The sequence below is a fragment of the Aedes albopictus genome, chromosome 3, assembly GCF_035046485.1.
Source record: "Aedes albopictus strain Foshan chromosome 3, AalbF5, whole genome shotgun sequence".
In the NCBI taxonomy this organism is placed as follows: domain Eukaryota; kingdom Metazoa; phylum Arthropoda; class Insecta; order Diptera; family Culicidae; genus Aedes; species Aedes albopictus.
In genome coordinates this window covers 166,135,967-166,154,950 of record NC_085138.1, presented here as the reverse complement: position 1 = coordinate 166,154,950, position 18,984 = coordinate 166,135,967, and the positions used below count along the sequence as shown (strand labels likewise).

General features: G+C 35.9%; 1 protein-coding gene across 2 annotated transcripts in view; it reads right to left on the bottom strand.

The window, feature by feature from the left end:
* LOC109402751 (neuropeptide SIFamide receptor) overlaps positions 1 to 18,192 on the bottom strand; it is a 772,929-nt gene extending 754,737 nt beyond the window's left edge. For both annotated transcript variants that reach the window (XM_062859970.1, XM_062859971.1), the window contains exon 1: positions 16,727 to 18,192. In XM_062859970.1, coding sequence (XP_062715954.1) covers positions 16,727 to 16,870 — 144 coding nt within the window. In that variant the 5' untranslated portion in view covers positions 16,871 to 18,192. The remainder of the gene's footprint in view (positions 1 to 16,726) is intronic.
* Between the last annotated feature and the right edge of the window lie 792 nt (positions 18,193 to 18,984).

The following is an 18,984-nucleotide window of genomic DNA, read 5'->3' as shown; positions in this document are numbered from 1 at the left end:
GACCTTGTTGACAAATTTGGACATCTGAGTTTCTTATTCGTTTTTCTCTCCCTTATCAGAAATCACCGGATAAAACATTGCTGTAGCTGGTTTGGATTGGGCCATCCAAAAATTGCCGTTCCTTCTTAAATCGGAAGTGCATCGAATACGTGGATCATTGGGTGGATCTTAAGTTATAATTCGAAAGAGGGAAGAGGAATATGATACAGAACGAATATGGAAGGAAACTGCTTATGCAAAGGGAATGTATCTCAGAAAATAATTTGTTTTGGGGTTTGGAATTGATGCCGCATTCTAATCATTCTTTATATTGGGGATAAAATCATCGCGCACCATCGCAACAGCTGTAGCATATCCTGCAGTGTGGAGCAGCAGCACAACTTTAATTTGTTATCTGGGGATCACAAGTTCAAATCCCAATTACTACTAAAACAAGCAAAAAAGTGTAAGAGAGCGGGGTGTTTGCCTGGTCGAGGAAGCGGGGGAACGCTGAGGGAGGAAGCGGGAACGCTGAGGGAGGAAGCGGGAACGCTGAGGGAGCAAGAGGAAACAGGCGTAAATCTATTTTTGTTTTGTTTTGCTCGTCGACGAGGTGTTACCGTGGGCGTTACGCTTCTTTGACATCTTCAAACGACGTTCCTGAAGGGCTAGCACTAAGACAGCCCGTTATTTTGCCAAAACCTGCTGTGGAGCAGCACTTAAGGCGTATATACGGCTAATTTGCATTAAATGCGTTGCCGTAAAGACTACTATAATGCTGAAGGAATGCTATTTTAAATGCTTGCTGGTTACTTGGGAAGTTTCTTCGGGATTATTTTAGAGAATCTTCCGAATGATTCTTCAGGGACCGCCCAAGCAAGTCCTTCAGGCATTCATCAAATAGTTCCTGCAGAAATTGATCAAAGACTTTTTTTAGAAATTCTTTAACAGTCACTTGAGGAGTTTCTTTGGACATTTTTATTAAATTCAACCAATTAGTTGCACTGGAAATTCTTCATTCATTTTTTTTTTCGTCCTTTGACAATGTCTTGGAGGATAAGTTTTTTTTAATATTTAGGAATTCCTTCATGAATTTTCCAAATATTTCTCCATTAACTTCTCAAGAAAATCTTCAAGCAATGGCTTTAAGATTTCATATTAAATTCTTCAGTAATTTTCTGGAAGCTTTCTAAGGGGTTTTCTTCGCCAGTCCTTACAGGAACTCCATCAACAATTTCTTGTGGAATATCTCTTACAATTTATTCATGATATTCTATTACAAATTAAAAAAATCAATGGTTGTTTCCTAAACAATTCCTGCTACAAATTCTTCAAGAATTTATCTTCGGAGCAGGAATGGGAACACTCACTTGCTGTTTTCTCAGCTCAGAAGTGTGCAATCAAGAAACGATGTATGGACGACTTTTGCCTTGTGGTTTTATCTAAAAGTTTGCCGAATAAAGTAGAGATCGCACAAGCATACCAAACTCGTGACAGAGCTGTAAAAGCGACTCTCCACGAGGTGAGTGTAATTTACATTCACCTCGGGGAGAGTTGCCTTTGCAGCTCCCTCACGACTTCGGTATGCGTGTGCGACCCCTACTCTACCCCTACATATATTAAATAAATAAAATCTAAAAAAAAAAAAAACAGATGAATTCACCTAGTGGTGATATTGCCTTTTCGTTGAATATTTACTCTTGCTCTTTTCATTGACGTAAGCCAAAGTGTTCCTGAATTCTGAGTAAACTGTATTTAGAAAAGCAAGAATTTAATCTTCGAAATGGGAAACTTATTGAAAGCACATTTTCATGTCGAATTCCGAGCTATGTTCAACGCATAGGTAGAGCTGAAAAATATCAGACCCCTCACTTGACTGTTTGACCACCTTCATATCACTGGAGGCCGATCAAGCTAGGATTTTTTTTTCAATCACACAGATCACTTTGCGGTCTTCGACATTTTTTTTTTTTCTACACAGCAGGTGAAATTCCCCATAGGGGCTGCTCATAAACCACGCAGACCAAAATTTAACCATCTCAGACCCCTTTCCCCCCTCGTAGACTTTTGTCCATACAAAAGAAATGAATTTTGTATGGGGTGTAGACTTTGGCCGGAAACCAAACTCCCCCCCCCCCCCATATCTACGTGGTTTATGATTCCAATTTCAACCACAATACAGAGCGCGTGGACACAACCAGTCGCATCAAAATTTTGCGCGATAATTTAAGACGCAAAAAGGGATTAAAACAGCTTTGTTTGGAGTTGTTGCGATTTAGTTTTAATTTTCCCATACAAAGTTGAACCATCCTACTCTATATGTAGTTAAACCTCAGAAATCTAAAAAGGTGTGAGTTGATAATATCGCTTTGGTTTTGTCAAGATTTTGTTCTCTTACATTGCATTGATTTTGCTTACATTCGTAATTCCAACGACGGTTCTGCAACACTGGCGGTACAGTCTCTAATGTAGTCTAAACTTATTTTGTTGCTAACCATTCATCGGGTTTGTCAAAAAAGCCGTGGTTTGATGTGTCACATGGGTTCGGTGCACTTATGCATTTGGCCACTCCAGAACACTTGCGTTTGTTGAGACTATTTTTTTTACTATCCGTTCATTAGATTTTCCAAATAGCTGCTATTAGATGTGCCGCATGAGTTTCATTCTTACATTTTACCACTTCCGGCGGGACAATCGGAACCGGATCAGGGACATTATCGATTGTCCTAGTGGTCTGCAACTAGTTTCTTGCAAACTGGTCATCTGGTTTCATAAAAAGCTGCGAATTGATATGTCGCATGCATGGGTTTAGTTCATTTTTACATATGATCAATTCAGGTTGGACAACCGGAACCGAAACACTTCCGGTTCAGATACAGGGGATAGACAAAATGATCGGGACAGGCAAAATATTCCCTTCTCAAAAAAAAATCAAATGGCTGTAACTTTTGTAGTTAAACAGTTTAATCTGGTGTTTCGTTCCATAGTAGGTCAGGAAAAGTGTGCGTAAGAACTGTGTGCGATTGAGAACAATTAGAAAGCTCAAGATAAGGTATGAAACCGTGCTCTGAATGTGCTCTTTGTGCCAGTGCTCAAGTTCTTTGTCCCGCTAGCTCGGGCTTCAATCTTCAATCCGCAGATCTTCGCGCCAAGCGCGATCACTTTCTTCCCCAACGGACGAGAGATACCCGGCAACCGCCACCCGACTAGGCGATCATAACAAAATTATATCATAATAAGTTATTATGTTATACAGATTTTTTCTAACATAGGCAGTTATAATTTAGATGCAGGATGTTGTTAAAATAACAAAAATTCTAACTAAAAATCACAAGGGTTCTAACAAAAGTGTATCAGAGTTTGTTACAAATACATCAAAAATATATCAAGCCCTGTTCTAAGTTTTTGATAAAATATATCAAAATTAATACAGTTTGATATTTTCAATTAGGGTAAAAATCAAATAGGGTAAAAACCAAATATTTTTTACTCATTTTTGGGTAATTACTTTAAGTGTGTTATTCTATTTTTAGAAAATAATAGGTCACATAAAAAAACTTTCGAGTTTATTATAAAAACTTACAAACATGGACGGGGTTTGGACCACCAATCCTGCCATCGTAAATTTTCAGTCGCCTTTACCAATTTGGCTATCACAGCACTTGAAGTGAGGGACGAAAGAAGCTTTACTGGTTCTACGTATTGGCAGTTTCCCTATTCCCCCATCTCTTGTTTGTCAGTCGCAGGACAAAAATAGACAGAGATTTGAATGCAAGATCAAACAATGAACCTCTCTCTCTTACCAACAGCGCTATCGCGGTCATCGCGGTGCGCAGACATGCGCACTGAAATACTAAAAACAGTGGTGGCGTTCGCATGGCCCCTCGTCGGCTATTTCCATCAAGGAACAAAGAGAACGACGAAAAAGTTGCTAGTCGACTATTTATGGTTGAGCTTCGTCATGGGGTGCATTTTGGCCGCGACAAAGATTCTTTCCGGACAGAGATGATTTTTATTTTATTTTTTGTTTTGTTCGCGCTGCGAGAACGGCGATTATACACATACCTACGTGAGCGAAGGTTAAATGTGGCTTTGTTTTAATTGATCACAATTATATCATATGCCGATATGATTATTTCTGCAGATGCTGTTTAGTTTTATTCTGTTTTAGATTATTTTTAGTAATGAAAAAAGATATTTATGATATAATATCAAACAATATATGGTCGAACAATAATAGATCGAAAGAAAAAAAAGTTATAATAGACAAATGCAATGATCAATTGAGCAGAATTGTCTGTATACCTAGTTGACATTTTTATTGATTAGAATTATTTAGTAGGTACCACATTTGCTATCTCCACGCTCACTAACATTCATTACTTCATAATACATAGTCTGTTCGGTACTTTTTGACGTTATAATTAGAAGTTAGAATAGCAGTACTGTTAAAATGACATATAAATCGAATTATAATTATAACTTATAAGTTTACTCAATTTTAAGATTTAAAAAACAACTCATGTGCAGATGTATCACTTTTTGAAGCTAAAATTTTACTTAACGTATAAGAATTGGGAATTGTAGAAAAGTGATAAGATTTTGGCACCGTAACGGGACTGGGATATTGAAAGAAGGAAATAAATACTTAGATAAACATATCAATAGCTATGATGCTATATTTACCCAAAAACCCAAAATAAAGCAATGAATAAAATAAAAAATACGGAAGAGTCTGATGAAATTTCTAGAAGTTGCAATGCCTTTATTTTTTACTTCATAATATGAAACAGCAGTCAATAAACTAAAGAAAGTATACTATGTAATGGTTATATCTGCGATAAATTTTCTCCGATTTTGACAATATTGATCTCATTTAATCCAGAATTACTTTTTCCATCTAAAACAAATCCGACTGAACCGATCTGGTCATCGTGGGTTAAGGAAACCCCGAATTGCCATACGCGTGGAATTTTCCATAAACCAGCTGCAATAGCATATCTGCCCAGCCTAGGCCCAAAGTATTGACTTCAAAGTAATCATTACGAAGTATGTTTCACGAGAGACCATGTCTTTTCAATACGCTAACTCCAACAATGACGATATTAAAATAGTGGAGCTTAGAAGCAAAGGGGTGTAAGTTACAAAAACCCACTTTCGAGTAAATGAGCTTTGAAGTTTTTCACCAGTTTTTCATCCCATTCAAAATGTATGGAGTTTCAATATCAACCCAATTTTCTCTGATTACTGTATTTTTTCTAATCATTATACAAATAATCTTTAAAATGTTCCTGAAAGCTTGAAATCTGAAGACTTTTTGAAATGCTCAACTCAAACTCAACAAAATGGTCACTTACACCTCTTTGCATCTGGGCTCCTCAATAGCATAAAAACATGTTCCAGAAAATTTGGACTTTTGAGAATACCGCGTAACCCAATCGTTCTATTCGCATAACCAATCAATAAAAAAAAGATTTCTTATTCGAACAAGTCGAGGTTAACTTAAATCGGTTCAAAGTTGAAAAAATATGAGTACTTTTCAGTTTTGAGGGTAGCCGGATACGCTTCCGAAATTCAACGCAATAAAAAACAAGCAAATCTGCAGCCCCTCAACAGCAATTGAATGTTTTTTCATATTTTTTTCAATTGCATAGAATAAAGCTGTTTCCTTATAAGCATTTTATGATATTTTACCTGCATCCATCGACCTTTTGCTCCACAAGCAATGAAAAAAAACGACTACATAATCAAATTTCTCATTTTTTGTAATATAGCTAAAAATTAAAATTATTTCATATTCTGATATAATTATGTTATTTTTTCAACTGATCATTTTGTTCAGTTGCTAAAATAACAAAGTTATAACAGAGTTTGTTCTGATTTATTTGTAACAAAACTAGTTACAAAAGATTATAATATATTTTGTTATAATTTAGTTTGAAAAAGTTATAAACAGTCCATGTCATAACAAAATTATAACATAATTTGTTAGTTATATCACATTAAGATATAATTATGATATATTCTTGTTATGTTCATCTAGTCGGGTTACCCGACCACCTATCGCGTAAGAATACAAAACTAAGGTTAACAGAGAAGAAAGAAAAGCTAATGATCTGATGATTGTCAATGTATTCTTGTTTTGTTTCACACCAGACAAGACTAACAATTGTGCCACAAAACTAACCCAACATCATCTAGATTCTAGAAAATACTGTGCTGTTACGTCAACAGGTTCTTCGTCACAGCTTCCAGCAGAAAGTATGTTCCTTAAAACACTTCAAAGCACTGCTGGTTTGGGAAGAATTTGGCAGATTATAACTAAATGATAACTCTGTTGCAGTTTTTTAAACAAATATGACGCCGTCCCCAAATTACGCGTCGCTCAAGGGCGAGGGAAAAGTACAACCGAATGTTACGGTCCATACAAAAATTTTAGGACTTTCATACAAAAAAGCGCAACGGGGGGGAGGGGGGTGGGTGGTGTTGTGCAAACATGACGATTTTAGCGTTGCATTCTAAATGAATGCTATAAGTTTTGCTTTATGGCTTTTGACTCGAGTGGTCAGTATTACAAAAATGATCAAACTATTTCGCGTCAATATAAAAAACCTAACACATTTTGAAATAATTGTGTTACAAAAAATGTAGCAAATACTACAATAAATGTGTTACAATATTTTGTTATAGGCAATAATTTTGATATGCATAATGTAACAAAAGCTGTTACATATCTGTTTGAATAAATAATACAAGTTTTGTTCTTAAAATAATAACAAATTTTGTTACAATTTTGTTATGGTTTTTCACATATACGAATCCTTCGAACAAAATTATATCAAATTGTGTTATTTCTAACAACGGTTGTAATAATTTTGTTATAATCTTGTTAGGAGCTTCTGGTCGGGACACCAAATTCTCTTAAATTTCAACATCGCACAGTGGAGCACCTAGTACATCAAAACTTATCAAAATTATTTTAACGTATTTTCTCAACCCAAATACAATCCAAATTAGTAATGAAACGTATTTCATAGTTTTCAATGAATTTTATAACAATTAATGCACCTAGCAGTGAGAAACAATCAATCTAACCGACTTCAACAAGATTTTTTTTTTCAATACAACCATTCTATAGAAAATCGATATAGTGTATCTCCGACCATCGTGATATTGGTGATTTTATTGTTTATCGATAATAATTAGACCCGTATTTTTTTATTTCGTCATTAGGGTGACCAATTTTATGATTGTAAAAATGAAGATTTTTCGAAACCAAAACTTTTTCAAAAAATCACAGCTTTTGAACCAGTTGACCGATTTGAAACTTCTTTTTTTTTTGCTTTCAATGTTGAATTCTAGTTTTCAGCAATAATACGTTTAGGGGGCCAAATTATGTTTTTAGGCAAAAACTACCATATAATATCATAATTATCACGATTTTTTCAAAGTGTTGCAACTTTTGAAATCGAAAACATCCGGAAGGTTTTCTTTCTGCATTTGAAAGAGGAACAATAGTTTTATCATACACTAAAAGCAGATTTCCCGGAAACAGCCGAAAAATCAACTTATTTTATTTTGAATGTACGGTAAAGGATTCCATCAATTTTTTTTTTTTTTTTCAATATTTTCATATATTGTATGTAAACATAACGTCAATTTGTTTGGGTTTCAAATTAACAGAATAACAACATTAACCTTCTTGAACAAACTGCATCGTTGAATTGATTGACTATCAATTTTATTCACTTTGTATGGTCAAAACTAGCACGCGCTGTGAGATATATCAAAGCAACCGGCTAAAATTCAGCTTTACAAAACCTCTTCTGATAAGCGTAAACAAAACATTTGGGCACTGCTTAGCTGTCAAACGATTACACGATAACTACACTTGGCAAAAACACAACGGAAAACCCAATCACTTCATTTTGAGTTTTTCCACTTATGATCAGGTTTTGATATGATTTACTCCAATGTGCATCGTTTGAAAATTGAAGATGCTAATAATACTTGATTAATCGACTGTTAGAATCCACACAATTTTTGGTTTGGCATGCAGTCATTCAAATGAGAAGGAAACAGATTTTGTCTATTTTCCGACGTTTCGGCGAAATGTATTTTGCCTTCTTCTTGTGATCACTAAAATGTCTTATTTGTTACATTAATTGTTTGTTGTATATGTTTCCTGTTATTTACTTACTAGATTTCTGATTTTGTCATGAAGTGGTTTGATCTAATTTTAAATTGTCGTACTTTTTTGTCTACGCATCACGGGCATAGATTTAAATATGACTCCACGCGAATAGTTGACCAGACCGAGTTGTTTTACCGATACTTGAAATGATACACATTAGTAATAACAACAACACCATAAACAAACGCACAGATACGGGCAGATTGAATGCCACCCTCTCTGGACTAATACACAAAATACACACGATTAGGACTAGGGATAGAAGTAGACACATCAACACAAACATAACCAGATTGACCACCCCAGATTAGTCACTCTTAAAGAAAACTACACATTAGTAATGACACAGAATACCGAAGTAGTGCACCCTAGTTTAAACAACGGTAATTTCAAACCATTAGTATGATAATAAATGTGATTCGTTTTATTCGGGCCCGGATTAAAGATTGTGGGGCCCAGGGCCCGAGCGAATGTGGAGGCCCCTCGGAGAGATGAGCAAAAAATATTTTCTCCATTTTCGAATAGTACTTGAGCAATATGAAAAATAAAGTTAATATTAGCAACCAAAAAAGATATTTGTGGGGGCCCACTTAGATCCGGCGCTGGTTTTATTTATTACCTTTTATTTTGTTCTGTTTATATATGTCCCATTGATCATTCTCATAACAGTGATGCGTAAACAAAAAGTACGACAATTTAAAATTAGATCAAACCACTCCATGACAAAAAACAGAAATTTAGTAAGTAAATAACAAGCAACAAATACAACAAACAATTAATGTAACAAATTGAACATTTTAGTGATCCCAAGAAGAAGGCAAAATACATTGCGCCGAAACGTCGGAAAATAGACAAAATCTGTTTCCTTCTCATTTGAATGACTGCATTCCAAACCAAAAAATGATGCTAATTATAGTTCATTTAAATATGATTTGATGGAAAGTAACAACATAGCTGGCAATCAATTGAAAAAGTAATGGGATGCATATCAAAAATAGACCAATTTACTAAAAGATCATAAAATAAATGAGATCATTAAAATTTTCTCTCTTGTTTATAATTTCAAATTAAGTCAAAAGTTTTTCAGAGCTTATTATATAAGTCATAAATGGTCAAAATTTCATTGCATTCGGTTCATTGAATCCGGAGATATAACAGCTCAAAGTTGGCTATTAGATAATTATACGTTTTTTTTTTTCTAAAATCTTTATAACTTCGTGCAGAATAGCCCGATCTTTTCCAAATTTTGTCCAATTACACAAAACTAGTTGAACAACTTACAGCAAAAATTTGATAATATATGTTGCATTTTTCGAAAAGTTACAGCAAACTAAACTTTTTTTAAGTGAAAATTTAAAAAAAATAGACAATCACACCGTCTTCGACCAGTAGCCGCACAGACTGAACATAATTAATAAACATTAGACAACGAACAACACATATAACACCCAGTGGCCCAATGGAGACGATAAGTTTTCCCCGACTGGAGCGGGAAGCGAACCCATACTCCGAGGCTTACGAGACACCTAAACGACTGACGCCACACACTGGAGCAGGATTGATAATACAGAGGAATTCCACGGAGTCATGTCAGTCGATCCTGAGCGACCATTTCAAAAATATCTGAAACTTTGCACAGTTTTTCAATTTCATCTAAATCGCCATTTTTCGATATCAAACCTTCATATTCACTCACGACTAACTTTTCAAAAGGGTGTATGCGAAAATAGTTCAAAAATATTCTAAAAGCTGTACAGCAAAAACGGATTGTTCGATTGTTATGAATTTTTCAGCAAAGTTAGATAACTAAATGATGATTCCTTAGAAAATATACACTGTAAAAAATTTCTTTTTTTACTATAAAAAAATATGATCTTTGTCACAAAAACTCAAATATCTCAGAACCCTATCTTTTTACCAACGTCAATTTTTTAGGGAAAATGGCCCATTATATCAGCTATCTACCATAAAATTTTGGTGATGGTAAACTGATAAACAAAAAAGTTATGACATTTCAAACATTTCACTATTTTTACATTTAGTAACAAAAAAAATTTTTTTCTGTGTAAATTATTTCGAGAACTATATTTTGATGCTGATTTTATTGTAAAGGCTACCGCATGAATTAAACAAGTTGTTTTCATGATATTTTTGTTTGATTATTTATAATTACTATAGTATCTATTTGAACCTTACACGCGATCCAGTGTTGTGATCAAAAATATTGAGATTGTCATACTTTTTATTGTACGTGACTGGTGAAAAAATCCCTTGATAGTGTTGAAAAGCTGTTGATCATAAGAAAAATGGAATTAAACTTATTTTGAAGACGAAAGCTGCATAATAAAAGTTTTATATATACGCGTATACGTCTAGTTGATCTGCAAAAAAATACCTCTTAGGGTCGATTTCTTCACCCTGGCTTAGGCGTTAAGCCAGGTTTAACTATATGGGTAAGCCTGGCTTACGGGTTAAGCCGAGGTGAAGAAATCGGCCCTTAGAGAACAGACTTTATGATCGGAAAAATGCGAGTAACTTCAACAACAACAAATGCATGAGAGGTACATACCACAGACAAACAGACAAAACGCCTAGAACAATTTTCGTGAAAATCCATCGCCCAGTTCACACTACCACCACCTGGTGGAAATGTTTCACGAAACACTGCGTTGTGCAATATCGTCATCAGAAGGCGCTAGTGTGAAACGTCAAACGCAAAGAAAAACGATGGGCACTCTTCTGGTTATGAAAGCCACAACCAAGATTCAAAATGATCGTTAAAGGCGTGGTCAATGAAAATTTCGTCAGTGTTACGTTTGTTTGTCTGTATACTAGGGTAGCCCACACTTATATGAAAAGCAAAAATTTCGAAAAATGCTAAGTCTTACCTCCTAAATAAGTTGTTTTGGACTCCCAGAAGCTACGTTCAAAATTTGAGTAAAATCGGTTGAGCCTAAGGGGGCGCTCAAAACGCTTGAAGTTTATATGGGAAAACTTGGCCAAATGTAGAAATTTTAAGTTTTCTAATTTTGCCGCTAGGTAGCGCTGTAAGCGTTCAATAATCAAACCCTTTGGTATTATTGTAGGTGACTATATGCCAAACAACTTTGTCGGAGACCGCAAAGTGATCCGACGCCTGTGAAAAAAGTTATACCCTAGGCAAAGTGAGGCAAAGTAGTGAGATTTCATTATTGATATTATTCTTTTACATGTATTGGAAAAACAACAATAAAGTTTATCCTCACTTTACCAAGGGTATAACTTTTTTCACAGAAGTTGGATCACTTTGCGGTCTTCGACAAAGTTGTTTGGCATATAGTCACCTACAATAAGACCAAAGGGTTTGATTATTGAACGCTTACAGCGCCACCTGGCGGCAAAATTCGAAAACTTAAAATTTCTGCATACATTTGGCCAAGTTTTCCCATACAAACTTCAAGCGTTTTGAGCGCCCCCTTAGGCTCAACCGATTTTGCTCAAATTTTGAACGTAGCTTCTGGGACTCCAAAACAACTGATTTAGAAGGTAAGACTTGGCATTTTTCGAAATTTTTGTTTTTCATATAAGTGTGGGCCACCTTACTGTATACATATGTACCATGAAAATGCTCACGAAAAAGCAAAAAAATACTACCGCTATGGATATTAAAAATTTTATAGTAAATTTTTTCTTCGTCCAAGTAAACAACACCAAACTAGTCAGTTAAAACTAATAAGTGATTTTGTTTATTATAATCTAACGAACAACATGAACAGTCGCTTTCTCAAAGGTCTTCAACTCAACGCTCTCTTGTAGACCGCTTGTGAAAAAAAAATGTTCAAAAGAGTTACGAAATCTCATAGATAAACTGAAAGAGACTGGTTATGCCCAAATTGAATACAAATTTACGCATTTGCACGTCCTGCCGTCTAGACTTTGACAAACGAGCCATCTGTATATCATCGGTAAAGCAGGGCGCAGGAAGTTCGAAAACGACAACAACTGAGAAATTGCCAGAAGTGCTAAGTGCAGAGAGTCATGCCACCGTACCATCAGCGACATCTGTTTAAACAATTTAATCACGCCTCTTTTCAAAAATGCTTTGAAATATACTTCAACATTTATACCCATTTCAATATTTTTAACGTTGCAAAACACGCTTTCAACATTCATCTTGAAGAAGAGGGAAAACACTTGTCCTCAAATGTAACAGCAAATTAATCAATAAACGACTAATGCGCGGAGGGCGTGATAAAATCGGAACAGTACTGTACATATAATATACATAATACATAATAAAAACAGATTGTTTTACTCACGCAAGGCCATTAACAATAAAATCAGCATCAAACTGCGCTTTCCGGCCGAAATAATTTACACTAAAAAAAATTATTACTAAATGTGAAAATTGTGGAATGTTTGAATTGTCATAACTTTTTTGTTTATTAGTTTATCATCACCAAATTTTTATGGTAGATTTCTAATACAATGGACCGTTTTCCCTAAAAAATTACATTGGTAAAAAGATAGGGTTTTGAGATATTTGAGTTTTTGTGACAAAAATGATATTTTTCAATGTTAAAAAAAGATTTTTTTTTCACAGTGTACATTTTCTTAGGAATCACCATTTAGTTATCTAACTTTGCTGAACAATAAAATCTGCATCTAACTGCGATTTCTGATCGAAATAATTTACACAGAAAAAAATATTTACCAAATGTGAAAATTGTGAAATGTTTGAAATGTTATAACTTTTTTGTTTATTAGTTTACCATCACCAAATTTTTGTGGTAGATTGCTAATACAATGGACCGTCTTCCCTAAAAAAATTACGTTGGTAAAAAGATAGGGTTTTGAGATATTTGAGTTTTTGTGACAAAAATGATATTTTATAATGTTAAAAAAGATGTTTTTTCACAGTGTATATTTTCTTAGGAATCACCATTTAGTTATCTAACTTTGATGAAAAATTTATTGCAATCGAACGAACCATTTTGGCTGTGCAGATTTTTGAATATTTTTGAACCATTTTCACATACACCCTTTTGAAAAGTTAGTCGTGATTCAAAATAAAAATTTGATATCGGAAAATGACGATTTAGATGGAACTTAAAAACTGTGCAAAGTTTCAGTTCAATAGAAAATCATGAATTAAAAAATTTCCTTAATTTTGATGCTGTTGCTTGGAATCGCTCTACACGGAAAAAGCCTCTAGCTCGTCGAGATCCACACTTGGTGTCTTCAGAGAAAATATTTCTATGAACGATATTCTGAACGGTAGCATATTTTTCTTACGTTATTCGCATACAAGTCCTATAAGTCATTTCAGCGGTATGGTGTCTTCGGCAAAGTTGTTCGGCTATTTATGCTAAAAAAGGTTGCCGAAGACGTCAAATTTCAAAAGCCTACTGTTCTTGAGATATTAGTCGTTTTATAAAATACCTACCTAAAATCGAGTTTTTTCATTTAATTATGTTTGTTATTATTGTTTTAATCGCCGCGATTTGACTACCAAATGACTACCAATGACACTTGACATGTACACTCCCGTTCAAAAGTTTGGGGTCACCCCCTCAAAAACATGTCATTTTTTTAGGCCCATATCTCCGCCAATTTGTGTCCGATTTCAAAACCCTAGGTTTCATTCAAAAGATAATAAGTCAAAGAAACTTTGAACATGATTTAAAAGAAACTTTTTCAAAATTTTTTGTATTTAAACTTAACCCAAAATTGACAAATTTTCTTAAAATTGAATATAAACTTACGGCAGTGTCGCTGGAAATTGGGTCGACCAAATTTTAGGATGAGAGCGGTAATATGACCCATTTTCTATTAGCTTTGAACTGCTTTTTACAGAACTTAGCTAAAAAATCTAGAAAAAAAGTTATTAAGTAAATTAATCCTTGATGTCATCGACCAAAAGTTTGGGGTCACCCCTCAATATGATGTATCGGCCAAAAGTTTGGGGTCACTTTCGTAAAACATAGAAAAGTGATTTGGTGATATCTTCGTCATCTATTGTTCAATTTTAATTATTTTTGGCTCATTTCAAAGATAATTAACTAAATTTACGTTTGATGTCTTCAACTTAACGTATTTAAGGATTTTTGTATATAAAAATGTTATATAAAGTTAGCACATTTTCCCACGCTTCAAAAAATGAGGCAACTTTACGTTAAGTTTTAGTATGTAAATTTCAACAAATATGTGTGATTCAATGTCTATGCAGTAAGTATCATTCATTTTGTTTCAAATAAGCCAAGAAGAATTAAAATTGAATGAAAGATGACAAAGATATCAACAAATCACTTTTCCATGTTTTACGATAGTGACCCCAAACTTTTGGCCGATACAGCATTTTGAGGGGTGACCCCAAACTTTTGGTCGATGACATCAAGAATTAATTTACTTAATAACTTTTTTTCTAGATTTTTTAGCTTAGTTCTGTAACAAGCAGTTGAAAGCTAATAGAAAATGGGTCATATTTCCGCTCTCATCTTAAAATTTGGTCGACCCAACTTCCAGCGACACTGCCGTAAGTTTATATTCAATGTTAAGAAAATTTGGCAACTTTGGGTTAAGTTTACATACAAAATTTTTTGAAAAAGTTTCTTTTAAATCATGTTCAAAGTTTCTTTGACTTATTATCTTTTGAATGAAACCTAGGGTTTTAAAATCGGACACAAATTGGCGGAGATATTGGCCTAAAAAAATGACATGTTTTTGAGGGGGTGACCCCAAACTTTTGAACGGGAGTGTATGTAATGATAGAATGTATGTAATTTGTATGTATTTCAGTGTTTGTAAAGTTATGGCCGTCTGATAGTGAAGAGACGGCTGGAAGATTGTAAGAAATTTAATTAGTTGGTTTTGTGTGTTTTTTAAATGTTTAATATATTTTAGAGTCCGCAGAAGATGGTCGAAGGCCAGTAAAATCTACCGAAACGTCCGGACAGTCTGGTAAATAAGTTTTTAATTATTTCTCGCCGAAAATCAATCGATGAACTACCAGCACATTAAATTACGTTTGTAAACAAATTTAATGTCCGTTTTCGAGTCATAATAATGAAAAATACTAAAATAAAACATATATCAAAGAAATTAGTTGAAAAAAAACAAAATATGCATTGATTTTTTATAGAAAGTTCCTGAAAATCACGCAAAATGTTTATAGGACGTTCTTGCAGTCGGGCAAGTTCGGGCAAGTTTTTTCATCGGCGATCACCTAAAAAATACATAATCTTTCATGTGAATTTTTTTCACCGCCATGATATTTGATGATTTTTTTAAATAGCGTTCAAAGTTTACGGTTTTGTGTAAATTAGTACAACATTTTCGCAGATATATTACCATGTTGTATGTTACCAAGTGAACCATGAGGAGTATAAATGCAATCTAGTCACAGGTTTAGTTATTTTTAAACTTCAAACAAATTGTAAAACACAAAAATGTCCGAAACGCCAATAAAAGTGAGTTTTTAGATCATTGAACAAAAAATAGTTCTATTAAATAAGTTTATATAAGATAATGATAAAACCAAGGCTAAATGGCGTGTTTAGGACATTTTTGAGTTTTACAACCCCAGATAGGGCTCTATTAAAATGTCATTTTTGTAGTGAACATATAGCCTTTCGGTACACCTTGGTGAACGAGAAAGACAAAAAAGATCGCTGGGAGCTAACAGATTAATGAAGACTAAAACTGTGATGGAAAACTACTAAAGTTAAATCATTTTACAATAGTCAGTTGGATTTTTTAACTCGTTCTCGGTCAGTTTATGACGAATAACTCAAATATAGACTCAAATACTTTTGAAGGATTTCATGTTTTAACTATCTTATCCTTTTGACCAACTAGAAAAATAATATCACTTTCTAGGTTACATTCATCACATAACACCTTACATAACACGATATTCCCAAATTTCATTTTTTATAAGTGGATATGGATAATCAATGCTGAGTTACATTTAAAAACATCACACAAATTATTTTTCTCATAGGGATGAGACGAACTAACCTAGCTCTGTAAATCTTCATAATAATACATCAAAGAGCTCTTAATATTTTGAATGCATGCCTAATATTTCAAAACGACAAACAAACAAATGAGTTTCACAAACGAACAGTTCCTACAACCAGTTGTACAATCAATCAATCCACCTAGCTTAATTAGTTCATCATTTCCTAGAACGAATCCACATTCAATTTTGATGAAATTAATTGACACAAAACCAACAGCCATGCCAGTGAATAATAGCTAAACGCTGGCCAATCTACACACGAAATAGTTTCAGCACACCCCGTGTTCCAACAATGCATCGGAATCCCACGAATCAAACTCATTTTCAGGTGCAACCCGGCCTAGCAATTCTCATCCATCGCTCTGAAGCACCTGCTGCTGATGGAATCGAACGTGCGCTGCTGCACTCTGGCACGACGACGGCCTGGTGGTTTCTGCTACGTGTGTGCATCATAATTTTTCAATCAATAAACGCCGGAATAAAATATGAGCTCTCGCACATCGACCGACGTCCGACCGCCCGACCGGAGGCCGGAGGGAAATTATCCTCACCTGGTAGTTGTCCCAGTCGCTGGTGTAAGCGGCCGTGTTGGAATTCTCCCGTCGAAACTCGGAAAAGTCCAGCGTCGACCCCGGGGGCAACTTCTGCAGTTTCAGGGCTAGGCCCATGCTGAACACTTCACTTCCCATTTCCATTTTTCTCCTCTTTTTTTTTTGTCGGGGGGAGTTGGGTTGGGAGAGACGATGAAAAACTGTGATTTACACCGAATTTCACGGACTGCTTCTTCTTCTTCTGCTTGGATTTATTCTTCTTATTCTTCCGTTTTCACCAGACAGCCTCAGTGACCTATATTTCTGTGGAGTGGTCCACTGGGTTCGGGATATTCCTAGTCCCTGCTCATTTGGAACGTGTGGGGCTGGCTGCGGCGGTAGACAATATCCTTCCGCCGAATTTTGGACACAAATAGCTTTTCCTTCGTGGGAATCACCAAAACACCTTTTTCCTATTTCCGAGCGACGCTCGCCACCTGGGAAAAACTCGCCAACCGAAATCTGCTTCACATTTTCGCACTCCGATTCGTGTGACCCAATTTTACGATTCACTTTTTTTTCTTCGGTATTCCAAACAAACAGTTCGATGCCTTACACACTACAAATTTTCACTTATTTCCTAATTTTCTTCCTTTGCTAATCAACTTGAGGATAAGAATATTTCGCTTGCTGCAGCAATTTGCACTAATTAACGCCTATAAACTTGTAGCTTTTATGTATTCCGCTAACGTGACACTTGAGATACATAGGGTAACAACATGCCAAAACTATTTCAATGCTATTTTAATATATTTTCTCCGATTTTCGCGGACCAATCTCTTACACAGTCTAGTGATTTCTTTGATTTCCAAAAACTTAGAAAAAACCGTGCCAACTTTTCGCTATCTTACTCTCGGCTTATTTCGACTAACAACTCGATGGAATTTTTAAATATTTCAATTACTTCCTAGTATGCGACAGACAGACAATACAAAAAACGAAGATATACAGTGTCGGACCGACCAACCAGCTTCACACACTGTAGTAGTAGTAGCTCTAGCAGTAGGAGAGTTGGTGGCTGCCTTATTGTTTCTGCTGTGTTGTGCTTCATTCCGATAACGTTGCCAAACTAAAATAAAACCTGATTCTGTGTGGAAAATTAAACCGTCTGCACAAGAACTTTTCCCGCTCTCGTGGCACACTTCTGGTGGCATTGCGCGCTCTGCTCCCCGTCACACTACTCCCAGCGCACCCTCCACGGAGCCACCATCGCATCGTCAGGAAGAAGTCGTCGCTCCCGGAAAAGCCTTCTCCGTGTCTTTTCGGTGTGTGTCTCTCGGTCCCTTCTCGCTCCGGTGGCGGGTGATTTGTGTGTGTCCCGAAAACTGGAAAACGCTCTGGCTGGCTGGTTGGATGGGGATGTTGGCTGGAGTGAGTGGGCCTCGGTTCGGGAATTTCGCTCCCGCACAATATGTGCTATGCCTCCCCCTCTGGACGAAAGCAGGCGATCGTCGTCAACGACGGACGGGATCACACGGCGTATCACCGTGAACCAGAAGAGAAAGTTCAGCGACGAATGTCGTACAGGTTTCTATTGTCCTTTTGATAACTTGTTAATCTATAATAATAACAATTTGATAATTTGAAAATCAATGGCATATCCCTTCAATTTCATTTATTTAGCATTGCGTTACAATTATAATGAAATTGAACCAACAATTTATTGCTCGACACAACACTCGGTACGTGGCTGCAGTCCTCCATCGGCCACGCCCCACATTTGCAAGATCATACTGTACCTGATCCGCCCACCTTGCACGCTGTCCACCAGGTCTTTTTGTACCATCCGTATCTCGTGCGAACACCAGCTTTGCAGGGTTGTTTTCCGGCGTTCTCACAACATGCTCTGCCCATAGTATCCTTCCAGTTTTTGCGACCTTTCGGATGCTACGTTCGCCGTAGAGTGCAGCGCGCTCGAGGTTAATTCTTCACACACCAGTCTCCTGCACACCGACAAAGATGGTCCTAACTTAATACTCCTAACACTTCGAGTGCTTGCATTTTATCTTCGAACGTAGTCCAGGTCAAGGCCGTGCCCAAGGGAAGGGTTCTGGGGGTTAAACACCTCTCTTCACCATACACGCCCCTCCGCCTTTTGCCGAGATTATGCATAACCCCGTCCTTGCCATTACTGAAACCGAAAATGAAAGATTACGAACTGATTCAACCGCGAACGACTTTTAGCGCGAAACAACGGACAATAATTGAAACTTGGAATG